Here is a 15174-nt window from a genome sequence, read left to right as displayed (position 1 = left end):
AGTAAAGTCTCATGAAGCAACTAACTCACAGGACTCAAGCACTGTACCAGCAATGGTTTCCCCGTAATCAAACCTCAATCCATCCATTTCTGTTTGAGGCAGGCTAACTTCAGCTTTGCTACATTAGATTAGGAAACGGTTTAAAGCACACCCAAATAAATCACGTGAGCTACACGCATGTGTATAGAAGGCTGCAGCGCTGCATGCAGCTCACAGGTTTTCTGTTTCAAACCAAGTCAGTCAATCCCTTCTGCCCCCAGCCCTGAGCAGCACCGCAGGCTGCATGGAATGACAGCCGAGAAGTTTATGCTAGGGCTGCCTTCCTCGCCAGGAGAGGACAGGGTCTCCCAGGAGGCCGGTGGGTGTGGAAGACGGAGCTGTGGGCTACCCAAAGCCGCGCTATCAGGAGCATTTCCCCTCCACGCGCAGTTCCTGCAGGCGTTCGGGGCCAGGACACCAGCTCCACATCCCCGCTGGCTCCCTGCACAGAACCACACCACGCCCTGCCCCAGCTCCTTCCAGCAACATCTGCTCGGGATTTTTAACCGATTTGCTCATCAGTAAATGCAAAGAAGGGGGAAGAATCCGCCGGAGCAGCAGCCCACATATCCACTCTTCTCTTACCCATCACCATGCCAATGATGCTCTCATGTACACGAGCGAGGAGACACGCAGGCACAGACTGAAAGGATGCGTTCTTGCCAGGTGCTTTTTCCATGGAAATTGATTGTCAGAGGGTATAAACATGGACCATGCAAAGCACCCTAGTTAATTTTACTTACTTGAACGCTTCATGGCCTAAAGTAACAGAGAAAGGCATTGAATATATTAAGGCAAAACAAACTCACTTAAGAGCAAGAGAACCCTTCCTTGCCCCGGCGCTGACTGCAGGCAGGCACTCACTGAAGCTTCGAGTGAACTTTGTCACAACGCTCGCTTCAAGCAGCCCACTGCGAGAGAACTGACTGCATGCCACTCACCTTAACTGCAAAATACTCTGTTTAACCACATTCACTGGGTCTCATCTTCACAAGGGAAGAAAAAAAGGACATTACCCCATGCATCAATAATAACCACTTCAAAAATGACATCTTCCCCTATCTATGCTACCACTTCAATGGCTTAGCTGGCAAGAATTATCTTTGCATTAAGGTAAAAACAAAAAGCAAAGCCTCAAGACAAGCCCCATCCCCAACGGGGAGTTCATCTACAGAAAGCCATGAAGCACAACGCGAGGAGCAAGGCTCCCATTCCACAGAGCAGCAGGTTAAGCTGCTCCTCGGAGGTTTCATAACAGCCACGAAATAGCTATTCGCTATGGTTACACCCGCTTCCTACCCAAACCTAACATTTTCTAAGACAGACCTATCTATGAAATTGGGCATCAAGCTTCCTTTACAAAGCACAACGTCTCCAACTCTGAAACATACCTGGAGTGGGGTGGATAACCCATAAAATGTATTTAACACACACTGCAGTAGAAGCTGGGCTTCTCTTTTTCAAAGGTTACAGTAATTATATACAACCCAAATATTTTACAGAGCCTTAAACTGCAGGCCATACCTGATTTTTCTCCCATTACAGTTTTCATATTCAGTTTGCAGAGAAATTGTTTGGGGGAAGAATTCCAAGTCACCTACCTTCCTAAATAAACTTCGTGGAAAAGGTTTAATTACTTTAGTTCATCCAAAACAAAAGTTCAGCCCGTTACCCGTTTCAAAAAGTGAAATCTGAGACAGCTTCAGGAGTAAATATAACCTTGGACTCTGTGAGCTTTCTCCAGCACACCTAGCTTCCAGACATCTGGATGAGTACCACGAAGAAGCCAACATTGCTTCAAGTAATTTGAGAGAGGTCTAATAACTACCACTAAGGCACAGCATTAAGTGTTCTCAAAAATACTAGTTAAGCACTTTCCGATGATGTGTGCCCGCATTTGGGAGTCTTCCCAATTATCTGCGGTTCTACAGTTACTTTTTCTTCTGTTCTTCGCAGCGTTGTGCTGCTCTCCAAGTCGCTGCTGAGTAAGACGGATAACTAGATGCACTGAAAATAGAATGAAAACTGCAGAACAGTGACACAAACTGCACCAAATCAAACTGAAAACAACTACTTCCTCACATTTTGGAGACCGCTTAAGAGCATAGCAGCACTTCAAGAAAAGGATGCTTTCCAAACACAACTCGTCCACTTCAGACATCCACACTGATTACTGACAAGTGCACCGAATACTTTTGTACAAAAATTCACACCAGGGCTGCACTAATAAATCCCTTGTGTTTTAGGATGCGATTACTGCACTCACGAAAGCAATATAGTCAACCAGGTTCTACGCACACTAGTAATGAACACACACAACGCAAATGATAGTCCCAAAATCGGATTTTGGGAAGCAATTATCATTCTGAATGGAGACTGAAAAAAGCAACTGGGGATACTGACCACGACCCGCAGCACGCCCTCAAAAAGCCTGTGGAGGGCAAGGAGGGAAAGAAACATTACAGACACTGGAGATGTTCCAGGATCCCAACTTCCACGTGTACATAACACGAAAATTCATTAAGCTATCTTGGTCCTAATCTCTATTGACAGAATTGTAATAGGCAACAATGCTGATAAAATTGAGCTGGCATTTCCAGCACATGCACGGGCACTTCAGCCCTATTTCTGAATCGTTCCCATTTCCCTGCACTGCAGGTTCTGGTGCACAGCTACCACACTTCTCGTGAAATTATGTTTACCAAGTGGAAATTTATGACTTGCAGCTCAGATTGAGGGGCCACTTGATTTTTTCAGAATAAGTCACTACTTAAAAGGCACTTCTGCAGCCTTCTCCATGTATTAATTACAACGCTTGATGTAGCTTCCTGTATCAAAAGAAGTTGTAAGAGCTGCTCCAATGGTAAGAAGCAGAAAAAAAATAAATTAGGAAGCATTATGAAGACTGAAGGGACACCATATTTAACAGTAAGTGAAGAAAACGGGTTACATTAAAGAAAAACCAGATGAGCTCTCTCACTCCGAGCAAAGCGCAATAATTAAATGCTACATGTTTTCTAAAGGGCCTATCAACATTAAAAAAATATAAAATAAAGGGAAAGGAAGAAAGAAAGACAAAGAAAAACCACTGGGGTCCTTTGAAGTTTGAAGTCCCAGATGATTATCCTAAATCAAACCAGCACAATGAAGCAGCAGCAGAACTCCTCCTACAGCATCACCTCTCAGCCTGTCACTCTAAAGGAAGATGTATGCCAAATCTGAACGCGTTACTGTGGAGAAAGCCAAACAATCCCTTAGGAATGGGCAGGCCTCCCCAAAGGAAGCGGGTCCTGTAAAATGCATCATCAAGTTAAGGAGGAAAAAAAAAAAAACACACTCCACACTGACATGCTTCAAGTCTAGGACCTATTTTATCACTACGAGTTTCTTTTCCCCCTTTTAAAAGCAGGGATGATGCAGCTCGGCTGAAACTTTATCTTTACAATGACCTATTTTCCTCATCGTATGCCCTCGAACCTCTGCCGTGTCTTAATAGAGTTGTCTCAGCAAAGGTAGGTCACTTTTCCTAACCCAAACTGCAAACAACAGGGCAAGTGAGCTGGACCATGACCTGTTCTGAAACCCAGTAAGATCACAAAAATCCCTAAAAATATAACCAAAAGCATCCACTTAAAAATATATATATAAATAACCAAAAACACTTGTAAAATTTAAATAGCGTTTCTCTACAAGATCACTTTTCCTAATCTAAACTGCAAACAACTGTGGAAGCGAACTGGACCGTGACCTATTCTGAAACCCAGTAAAATCACAAAAAAGAAAAAAGAAAAATATAACCAAGAGTGTGCACTTTTTAAAGTTTCATAAATATCTAAGAAACAACTGTAAAAATTAAAGTATTTCTGTACAATGTAAAATATGTAATTTCTACCCAGCGATGATTATAAATCTAGATTATTTTCACGCACAAACTCCTAAGAAACGAAAATCTGCACGTTTCTAAAGAATTTACAGATAAGACCAGCAGTGGCGTTTACAAACTACAGTGCACGCTACTGGTAAATCCCACAGAAAGCACGCAGCCAGCTGCACGGAGCGCTGTCAAAAACACATCGCGGAGGGCAGAAAATTCGGCTCGCAGGCCGATTCTCCTCCAAGCGATTTTCTTCCGAGCCTCCCCGCTCTGCCGTTTCTCCCCCGCGACCCAGACCAAAGTTAGCCGCGAGGCTGCCGAGCGGGCAGGCCGGCACCGCCACCCCTCGCCGAGCCACACGGCAGCGGCGACGCGGCGACGGGGCCTCCTTTATTGAAAAAAAAATAAACGTCGGGGGGGGGGGGGGGGGGGGGAAGGCACAGCGCGCTGCGAGCCTGTGCAGGGCGCCGCATCCTCCTCCTCTCCGCCGTCCCAGCCGCATTGTGTGCTGCTGTCCGTGGGGGGGGAGCCCCGTCCTCCTCGGGGAGCCCCGAGGCGGGGGTCACGGCCCCCCGGGGGGGGCCGAGCTGCCGGGGGAGGCGGCGCTGCGGCCCTCCCGGCGGGGCCCAGGCCCTGAGGGGATCCCCTCCCGCCCCCGTCCCGGTAGGCCCGCCCCTCACCGGTCATTGAGCTGGTCCTCGGTGCCCGGCAGCGGGTGCACCACGAAGTGGATGGAGGTCATGGTCCGCGCCGCCGCGGCTCCCCCCGGCGGAGGGAGGCGGGCAGGGGCCTGGCACACAATGAGGGGGGGGGGGGGGGGAGCGGCGGGGAGGGGGCCCCGCGGCCTCCCGGCCGCCTCCGGGCCTCCCCCGGGGCGCTCGCGGCCGCTCCCCGGAGGCCCCGGGGACGTGTGGCGGAGGGGCTGGAGGAGCCGGAGGAGCAGGCGGCCCGGCCGCAACAGCAGCGGGAGGAGGCTCGGGGCGCGCCGCGCTCACCCACGCGCCGCCATCTTGGCTCGCCGCGGGGCCGTCTCCTCCTCCTCCGCCTCCTCCCTGCGCCGCGCCGGGGAGGGCGGGGCGGCGGCCGCCCGTGTAAGGACGGCGCTGAGTGGCGGAGGCACCGCCGGTGGGCGGCCTGCCACTAAGCTCGCCTCCGATTGGTGGAGGGGGGGGGAGCGGTGACGTCATGCGCGGGGGACGTGAAGGGCCGCGTGCCGAGGGAGGGAGGCTGCGCGGAGGGAGGGGGCGGGGAGGGGAGGCGCGCGCGGGTGCCTCAGGCGGGACGCGCTCCCTCCTACTGCACCTCAGGCGGGGCTGGGGGCGCAAAAAGCCCTCCTGGGGTGTTTGGGGAAGGCTTCCCCTCACGGATTTACGCCTCGGTTTGCTGGGAGTTGAGTTACGAGTCAATAAAACAGCCGCTTTTACGCAAAATACAGCGAGTCAGGAAAACAGTCGCTTTTACACAAAATATAACCGGTCAGAAAAAGTCACTTCTACACAAAATATAACCGGTCAGAAAAACAGTCTCTTCTATACAAAGTATAACCGGTCAGAAAAATAGTCTCTTCTACACAAAATATAACCAGTCAGAAAAACCAGCGGCTTCTACACAAAATATAACCAGTCAGAAAAATAGTCACTTCTACATTAAATATAACCAGTCAGAAAAAACAGCCACTTCTACTCAAAATATAACCAGCCAGAAAAAACAGGTGCTTCTACACAAAATATAACTAGTCATAAAAAACAGCCGCTTCTATGCAAAATATAACTGGTCAGAAAAAGTCACTTTACACAAAATTTAACCAGTCAGGAAAACAGTCACTTCTACACAAAATACAAGTAGTCAGAAAAACAGAAACTACAGAAACTTACACTTTGGTTGGGGTTATACCAGGCTCTCATCTCTTTTTATTTTTATTTTTATTTTTATTTTTTTATTTTTATTTTTATTTTTATTTTTATTTTTATTTTTTTCTTGCTGGTTTTCCAGCTTAATCTTGCTTGTTTTCAGGAATTTGGAAAACCAGTGTGGAATTTTTTGGTGTGCCCCATGACAATGGTACAAAATAACCCCCCAGCCTAGGTCAGGGAGCTATGAGCCCTCTTTGAGGCCATACAATGGTAATCCCCCCCAAATCTGTTCACAAACCTAAGGACGTAGGTAATTTGGGGACTTGCTGTGTTGCAGCCCCTGTTCTTCCGTGGGCCCCCCCCATCTGGCAGGAGCCTGCAGCCCTGAGAGCTGGGGAGCTCGTGAAGGTTTTTTCTCCAATGCAGCTATCATTAACATGAGGAAATGGGATAAAAAGCAAATACGACATTGTGGTGTTCCAGGTTTCTTACTCTCAGATACTGTTTCCCCATATGTTCTGCTCTCAGGTGGCAGTAATACTCAAATGCATTTGAGAGCACATACAAGACAACCTAAACCACGTATAAGACAAATCCAAACAGGCTGCTGGCAATGCACAAGGCATGGAATAGGATTAAATCTGTTCTGTACTGGGACAGTGCAGTAGCCGTGCTTTTAAAAACAAGGGGAGACCCATGATTTACTTTTCTTTTTTGTTCAGACAGGACTAGCGGTTTCTGGATGGCTTAGTTCTGCATTTTCTCATAGCAAAGTGTTAGTTTTGTTCTTTTTTTTTTCCCCATTTTGTTCTGCTTTTCTTGTTTTATTTATTTATGGTTTCCCTGAAGCATTCCTACAGTTCACTGCAACGGGAGGATCTTCTAAGTTGTCTTGACCTCAGTCATTTTATCAGGATCTCCTGCATGTTCTAATGATCTCCTGTAAAACTTCGCATCTTGTTTTTTGGTTTTATTCTTACACCATAATTGACTCCTTGCATTTGGCAGTCATTCTTCTTTTCCATTGGACTGTTGGAAGATGGGCCACATCAAGTCCTGCATCCTTGGGGATGTTTCAAATACATTTATTGGGGCTTGGGAAGATCCAGATAATTCACATTTGCTCTCAGGATCAAGATCTAGTTCTCCAAAGCATTTACATCTCCAAATAACATGATCTGTTCAGCGGAGTTTTTTTAAGGGCTAGGCATAAGGATGCGATTTCAATTACTCTCTTCCTTCCACACTTCATGAGCAAGCTTTAAAAGTTAATGGGTTATGGAAAGCTATTAGATAAAGGACAGGAAAAGAGCTGGAAAAGCCCAAAGGGAGCACATGTCTGTTAGGGCTCAGCAGTCTGCTGCTGGCGTTTGTGAGTAATCCTTTTCTGCAGCTTTATTTACATTATCACTGAACCCCAGTTTTAGCCGTTGCCTGTGGCTGTGCCAACGCAAACACTCAGCATAAGCAAAAAGGGAAAAAAAATGATTTCACTGGAACTTGTGCTCGGAGCCAGAATAAACTTAAGTGGTGCAAATCTCAGCTTTCGTTGTTCTCACCAGGACTCTACACTCGTTGTTGTCTCAAATATTGTTATTTTGTTTTGAGGTTGTCTCAAATGGCAGCTGACCCTAAGTGTAGATGAGAGGACATCAATCCAAATGTTTAGCTGTTTGTTATTCTGATGCGAGTGTGTATCACAGCAGCAGGCACAGCAAAGCACCTCATAGTTGGCTAACAAGGATGCGAGGCTACATCTCAGGAGCCGACTTTGGCAGTGCCCGTGAATGGTGATGCACAATGCCCGTATGGTGCGTTGATGCATTTCTCAGATAAGGATCTTGTAGGCAATGGAGTTTGGTGGTCCTTTGAATTGTCTGAAATGGATCCAAACAGAAATGCTTTCTGACTGTAGGACTGCTCCTTCTTGCTTGTTTTTCAAGAACTTCAAAATAAAAAGACTGTTCCCAAGACTTTTGCATTGTCTAAGTCTGTTGGATGACAACACCCATTAGTGAAATGGTTTAAAAATTTGCTTTTACTAAGTCCTGAGAAAAATCAAGAGCACAACTAGATTTTCTTTCTTTACAAGATGTATTTTTAAGACAGGACTCCTGACTCGGCCTAAGAGATTTAGTTCCCCGTGTTGCACAACTCCTCTGCGTACAAATGTTGCTATTTTCAGGCCTCCTGATAAAGAAGCTTCCTTGTGAAGGTGCAGCTATAAATACACCAACACCCAACCAGCAGGACGAGTTTCCTACTAATATACTTGGCTAATTGGAATTTTTGCCAGCTTAGAAATGCCGTGTAAAATAACTTCCGTGGGTTTATAGCTGTCGTGTCTGAAACTGAGGTTTGCTGATAGTCAACATTGTCTGAAGGTTTTAGGATCAGAGGAGCACGTGGGTTGGCAGGTTGTCTCGTCCAGCCCCCTGCTGCAAGCACACGCAGCTCGAGTGGATGCTTCAGGAACTTTTCCACCAGAAACATCTGAAAAATATGCAACAGGACGGACTCGCTCCTAACAGCTTGCTCAGCTCACTCAGCAGCTGCAGGCCGGCTGTTTTCCTCAGGTTTCTACTGCAAGTCTGCTAGTCCTAAAGGGAGGGGACTTGGTAGGGGTGGGAGGATTGGGGTAGAAAGCCTGCAAGGGACTTTGCTCCGTGACCGGTGGAAGCGGACGCTGGCAGGTGTGCCATCGGCAGCGGAGCCGTGGCTGGTGCAGCACGGTGCGGTCAGGGAAGGAGGCTCCGAACAAAAGCGAAAGCCTCAGGCGTCTGAGGACCCCACTGTGCGTTCTCCAGGCTGTTAACTTCAGACGTCAACAGAGATGACATCAGGCTGGCAGCATAAGATTATAGTTTTGCTGTGGAAGAAATGAGGCCAGCATTCTTGGAAACGTCAACAAGGAAGTTGTGTAGGAAACTGCAGCTTCTAGATGGTTCCCAAGACCGAACAGAAGTTTCTGGAGTGATCAACAAAGCGCATTGCAAAGAAAGAAATCTTGTTTCCGGCACCACAAACTGAAGCAAAGCAAGTCCCTCACTACCTCCTACTCTCCCTCCATCTAGGTGTAGCGTAAGAGTGATTTGTCTGGGAACATCAGGCCTTTAAACCGCATCCATGTGTTCTGCAACACGCTGGCTAGCCGCACAGTTTGCGAGTTAACACAGGGAATCAAAGGATTCCAGCTGTAGAGCTCTGCGCCGCTGGCCGTTGGCTTTCTGCTGCGCTGGGTTGCATTTTATTGTGCTCGGGTCTCAAGTTGTAATAGCCTGATTTTTTAATGTGATGCTGATTTATGGCAGCTGAGTCTTCATCTTAATGTGAAGGCATGCCAGGTATTATTTATAATCCCTCATTTTCTACTCGTACCTGGCTGTACATTTAAGAGGTGACTGTAATACAAAAATCATTTCTCTTTGTTCTCTCGTTGTTTTGTGTTAAGGTTCAGAGCTGATGAAAACTTGTTTCCCATGGATCTTTTCTTACCGTGGATTTCAGTGCCCAGCAGAGCGTATGCCGTGGCTCTCTGCTCTGTTTATTCTCCAGCAACTACAAAAACCCAAGCTCTGCTGCAGTCTTTCCCATTGCTGAGTCAGTGAGGCTAACAGAGACCTCTGAGACCAGAACTTTAAGTCAAAATTTGGCTGAGAGAGGCTCAGATGTTCGGAAGTTAATGTGGTGAGCCAGACGCGTCGACACGCAGTCTGCTCGCGTAACACTTGCTACCACCCACAGCCTAAAATACACCCGTTCAAAACCAGGCGATTTCTGCAGATACCTGATCCCCCTGCCCCTTTCTTGTTTCAGCTGCTCTGCATTTCCTCCCCCCGGCTCTGTGGTGAAGCACTCCTGGATTAGGAACCAGGATTCTGCACCTGCTTCCTCTGTCTTTGGTGTGCTCAGGGTTTACTTTCTCCTGGTTAGGGGATGTTGGCCCGGTGTGTCTGGGATCGAGGTGAGCTCTCTGCCCACTACTCGGTAGACTTTGTAGATCCACTGATATCTGGCAGACTCAAGTTTTGTCTTCCATCCTTAACCCCTCATTTGACATCGCTCCTCAGCCTGGTTCTAGCTGGAGTTTAGCTGGTTTGCATCAAAGCAGCTTCCTGTAAGCTTCTGGTGACAAGACAGAAATTGAAATATAGCAGTCTGAAAGTTGGGCCCGTGGCCTTAGCAGGTCGGCCCCGTGCCCTGTGAGATCCCTGCACATCTGCCTGCAGCCTGTCAGGGGAGGCTGGATGATTAACTGGGACAAGAAAGGGTTTTTATTTCCCTGTTCTTTCCGTTTGATTGGGTTAGTTAGTCTTGCCTTAACCATATTTACCTTCAGAAATGGCAGCCTGGAAAAAAAAAATCGCCTTGATTCATGTACTACCTTCAGAAATTCTTGCAGAGTCAATTTGTTACTGGCAGGGAGTGGAGACCTTTCGGTACAAAAACCGAGTGAATTATTCCAGGGACTCGAGCGCAGGCAGGGTTTAACTTTCTGTGCCTACTTTCTAGCCACCGGTCCTCCGTCATCAAATAGCCGCTGACGGCAGCGGAGAGGCGTCCCGTGTGCGTGCTGAGGGGCTCACGCTGACCAGGTGCTGGTGCGGTGTGAAGCACAGCTCTCCGTTCAGTTTCACCCCAAAAGAGGGCAAGCTGGGTGCTTTCGGGTTGAACCGGGGGGTGGTAGGAGTGGGCGAGCGGAGGCTGGCTTCGACCCCAAGCTCCTGAATGAGCAACAGCACAGGCACACGCAGGGGAAGCCGAGCCGCTCGCGAAACGGCTCCTGTGCAGCCTCCGTCTACAGCTGGCATTTTAAGCAAACCAGAGGCTGTCATTTGAGAGGTGATAAACAGTGGCTGTTCAGAAGAAATTTGGCCTGTGCAGAATGAGTGTACGCAGAGGCTGCAAATTCACCCGCCCTCCTGAAATAACTCTACCACGTTCGTCAGCCGGAGCCTCCCGACGCGGGCGTGCGGGCATGGCTTTGGACACAGAGCTCCAGCAGCGGGAAACCTCCTCATCTCTCAGGCACCCCTTCTCCTTAAATGATGGGCTTCGCTTTCAGGAAACCTCTCACCATTCTGCTGGCAGTCTTGTGAGCTCTTTCTCCCTTTTTGTTTCCCCCCTTAAATCACTAAGGGCATTTACACAGAGCAGGACAGATGGTTTTTAAATGTTCCTCTTTATCCCGGTAGCATATTCCCAAGCTGAGAACATAATCGCACCAGGTCAGCCCAACCAGTTGCACAAGTGATTAAATGTCCAAAATAAAAATAATAGATGTTGATTCGTGTGCAGAGAGACAGCTCTAACAGACGGAAGTCCCACGAAATGAAGTTTTAGAATTTCTGCGGTAATGATACTTCAGTGCTGAAGGGGAAAAAAAAAAAAGGAGTTGGGGCAGCAGACAGAAAGAGATGCGGGAGCAAGCCCTGTGCTGAGAACTGCTTCTGTAACTAACGTTTAGCTTCACTGAAGCTAAAGGAGTAAGGCAAACCTGAATAAATATTCTGAAAGGTTTTGTTCTGGAAGGTTTTTATCCGTCACAGCGTAAGAGGCAAGGGACACCGTTAGCTGGTGGATGAACATTTTGTTGTGGATAACAGCAATCACACCACTTGGCTGTCGTGTATGCCTGTGCATGCATATGTATATTTAGATGGTTAACACAAAAAGGCAGGCAGATTTACAAACAGAGACTTACGGGCTCCTAACTGACCGTACAGGTAGTTTCACTTGCAATCAGTGTTGCCTCAGGCTTTCATTAGGGCTGAAAGTTTTAATACCGCAACCTGCCTTTGGCTAATTTTAACAGCAGTTCCAATTAAAAGGGTCAGCTAATGCAAAAGGTGAAGATGGAAAAAATGTCCCTAGATAGTCTTTGAAACATTTTATTTAAAACTTTAAAGCCACTGGAGTCTGAAGGAGGGCACTCAGAGTAACAACACTTGCACGAATGTTTGGAGTTCACCTGAATTTGGATTTTGAGCATCGGACAAAATTAAAACGGAGCTAAACGTGCTGTGTAGAAGCTTGCTCGCATTTGACAGATGTGTTCACTCAGGATTGCATACGTACACTTGTCCTTTTCCCCGAGGGCCCTCCTGTCCCCTGGATGTTCCTTCAAGCAAAGCACCAGAGGAAGAGGAGCAGCCTGCCGGCAGCGTGGCGAGGTGGGAGCTGCCGTGCGATGGAAAATGTTCTCTGGTTTGCCTGACTTCTAGGACTGGGAGTGCACTGTTTTAGCATGAGACAATTAGAAGTCCTGTAAATTGTGAATCCAGACATTACAGGTCTTTGTCCTGAGAAGTCTACAAACATTTGTTGTATGTAAGGCACTGGGGTGGGAGTTCGGATGTGCTCCAGCCATGACCATGACAGGCGCTCATGGTATTACCATTTGGCTCCAGATTTCTTGGGACTGTTTCTGCTGCTCCAACAAACCGTGATTTAAATCCTGCTGAAGTGCCAGGTGAGGCTAACAGCCCCGTCTCCTCCACAGAAGCAAGGAGAAGACACCGTGCTCTGCGTCTGTCTCCCAAACGAGACAGTGAACATCTGGGAGGTGCACGGCTCAGCCGGCAGCGGGGGGCTCGTAGCCTGCCAGCTCAGCTGGGGGCGGGAGACACTGGGGGTCTCTCCCAGACCAGAGAGACCTGTGTTTGGGTGTCTGACCTCCCATTAAGGCCATAGGAGGCTTAGCTGCTGCCTCAGCGGCGCCTGGGGAGCGGTTCCGCTGCGCCCCTGGGGAGCAGCATCCCTCCCCAGGGCCTGCTGGGGGGCGGCGGGACGTCTGGGCGCGAGCAGAGAGCTGGCTCAGGGCAGCCAAGATGGCACCGGGAAAGAACACCCAAGGCTCGGCGACAGAGAAACAACAGCTCCCTGCAAAAACTGTTTTTCCAACCCGCCGTTTGAAGGCTTCAGACAAATAGACTGAGCCGAGCCTCCTTATTATGTGAAACGTTAATATCTACCACTTATTTCTGAAGCCGCGTTTTAGATTTTATTTCTGAGACAAAAGAGTCATTTAAAATTATGCAAATGAGCTGCCAAACGCAAGGCATTATGCAGATTTGTGGAGGCATGCAGCGGAGAGTTAACTCTTCGTGCTACCGCTCGCTGCCGAGCGCCGGAACAATAGCAGCGCCCGGGCGCTCGTCAGCCCTGGCAGGCTTTAATTACAGCCATCCTGCCACAGGGCTCGAGGCGCGAGGCACACGCCGACCAGCTCCTCTTCTCACGCTGGCAGAAGAGGTTGCATTGCCGCAGTGCTCACCTTGCGCTCCTGCCCAGCACAAGCTGTGCCCAAATTCATCCTGGACGAGCAGCACAGCTGTTGGACGGTTGTTTCCAGAGCGTTCGAAGTGGCCGGCACAGGAGAAACATTAAATTTCTTTTTCAAATGTCAGCAGGTCTTAAAACAATCGGCGCTGTCGACGAGAAGTCCTCCTAGCCCTGTGGGTTGACTGCTGTACACACGACGCAGGAGCGGCCGTGCCTTTCTGGAGAGGACGGCTATTTAAAGAGCTGCGTGTTGTGCTGCTCTGGGGGCTCGGTAGCTCGTCACCTCACCCAGACATAAAGGTGGTGGGAATAACTTGCAGCCAGGAACAGATGGGTCTTGATAGAAATCCAGGGCCTGATCTGCTTTGGAAGCTTGCCCTGGTCTCTGCAACTGATGGCAGCAGCTGACAGAGCTGCATGGGTACAAACACCGGTGTTAAGCAAGAAACACAATGGTTTAGGGCAGCGAAGTATGACAAATGCCAGGCTTTGGCAAATCCCCAGTGCACACAAGGGTGTAAGCGTGGCTAATCTCTGGTAGGGCTATCTGATGCGGAGGTAAACCAGTCACAGTGGCGGCCCAGCCTGGGGAGGACGGGAGAGGTTTCAGGACTGCTGCCATGCCTCAGCCGTGCCTGGGTGGGACGAGACGCTCCACCAGCACGTGGTTTGTCCAGCATCGGGCAGGGACGGTTCTGTGGAAGGCAGGGAGGAGCCTGGCTGCAGCGCAGGAGGACCTGACCTCACCTCGTGTTTCCTCCAGCACTGCAGTTGCTCGTGGTGCTCGTGGAGAGATCGCTCCCAGAACAGCACAGGGGCCAATGAAAACACCGTGGCGTTCTCCATTTGTCTTCCAGTTGCTAAACGATGCGGGGAGGGACATTTTTCCCCTCTGTTATCTTTGCAGAAATATGTGTTTATGCAACAAATTGCTTCAGGAAGAAAGAACGTCTCAGAGCTCCTCCAGGAGACTGGGACGATTTGGGCTCCTCTCCTGCGTGCCCTTGCCCTCTCAGGTTTGCTGTGCTCACCAAACTGCTCGCTCACTTCCTTTTTAGCTAAGGATGTCAGGGCAAGCTGCTTGAGCCAGTCCAAAATCCTGGATAAACACTCCTTCAGTGTGTTCAAACCTGGATGCTCTCACTATCAGTGAATTTACAGACTTCAGTAAAAACTACGGCCAATTTTAAACTGATTGCACATGCACACGCACAGAGGTTAGCAAGGTTTGGCTGTTTTCGTTTTGCTTGTTTCTAAGAGCATTTTTGGCCAAAAAATGCGATGTCTGTCATGTATTTGGAAAGGATTGTCCAAAGCACATAGTCAACGTCTGTTAGTTTCAGGTATGCGAGAGGAGCTTGGCAATAATGTCATAGATGCAGAGATCATTGGAAATACTGGTGCTATGTCTTAAAATAAATTAAAAAAAAAAAAGATTTGGAGTTTTCCCATTGCTCAGCAATTTGAGCACTAGATTGGTGAACTGGTTAGTCAATAAAGGCAAGAAACCCACCTATAATAATTCATGGTTCTGTTTGTTTTGGATGGAATAGCTGAAAAGGATATAAATCAGACAGCGCTGCTGCTACTGCGCTTGCCTTGCCAGCTGAAAAGAGCTGAACTGGTTTAAATAGGCAGAAATACTGCTTTATGATAGCCCACATCTCCAAACAAATTTGAGCACAAAGACCGTGCAAGGAAGTTGCTAGGAAACCTCCACAATGAATTGGTGAAGTTTTGCAGCGCAGGCACCTGTAGGAGAACCATAACCACCTGCCAGCCTGTGTGTTTCCCCCCCAAAAAAACTGAAGTACAAAACTGCAGTCTGCGTTCATTTCCTTAGATGAAACCTCAGGAAATGCCTCGCGGTCAGTGTTCAATCCACGCAGCTCCGAGGGGCTGTGAGCCATTCCCAGAGCCATCGCTGAGCGCCGGGCGGGAAGGTCCTGCCCACACCGCTGCCAAAGCCGAGGGCTCAGCGCTCAGGAGGGTTCGATCACGCTGCTTTGCTGCCGCACGCCCGCAGTCACCTCAATGAGGTCCTTAGGAAAGATCCTTGTTTCCATGGGCCTGGGAAGTGACGCTGCATCCTCGCCAATGCTGGGATTCAGATAAGGTAACTCC

The 15174-nt window shown here is 48.7% G+C and overlaps 1 protein-coding gene across 11 annotated transcripts in view; it reads right to left on the bottom strand.

Moving 5' to 3' along the window:
• The window catches only part of UBR5 (ubiquitin protein ligase E3 component n-recognin 5), an 83895-nt gene extending 78939 nt beyond the window's left edge, over positions 1 to 4956 (bottom strand). For 7 of the 11 annotated variants that reach the window (XM_083824769.1, XM_083824768.1, XM_083824767.1 and 4 more), the window contains exon 1: positions 4594 to 4786. In XM_083824769.1, coding sequence (XP_083680895.1) covers positions 4594 to 4655 — 62 coding nt within the window. In that variant the 5' untranslated portion in view covers positions 4656 to 4786. Of the gene's footprint in view, positions 1 to 4593 lie in introns of all 11 variants that reach the window. The other 4 variants (XM_083824766.1, XM_083824763.1, XM_083824773.1 and 1 more) reach the window with 3 other exon arrangements.
• Between the last annotated feature and the right edge of the window lie 10218 nt (positions 4957 to 15174).

Source organism: Anser anser, assembly GCF_964211835.1.
Source record: "Anser anser genome assembly, chromosome: 2".
Taxonomy (NCBI): domain Eukaryota; kingdom Metazoa; phylum Chordata; class Aves; order Anseriformes; family Anatidae; genus Anser; species Anser anser.
Note: the sequence above shows the minus strand (reverse complement) of the source record. Positions and strands in the feature narration are given on the sequence as shown.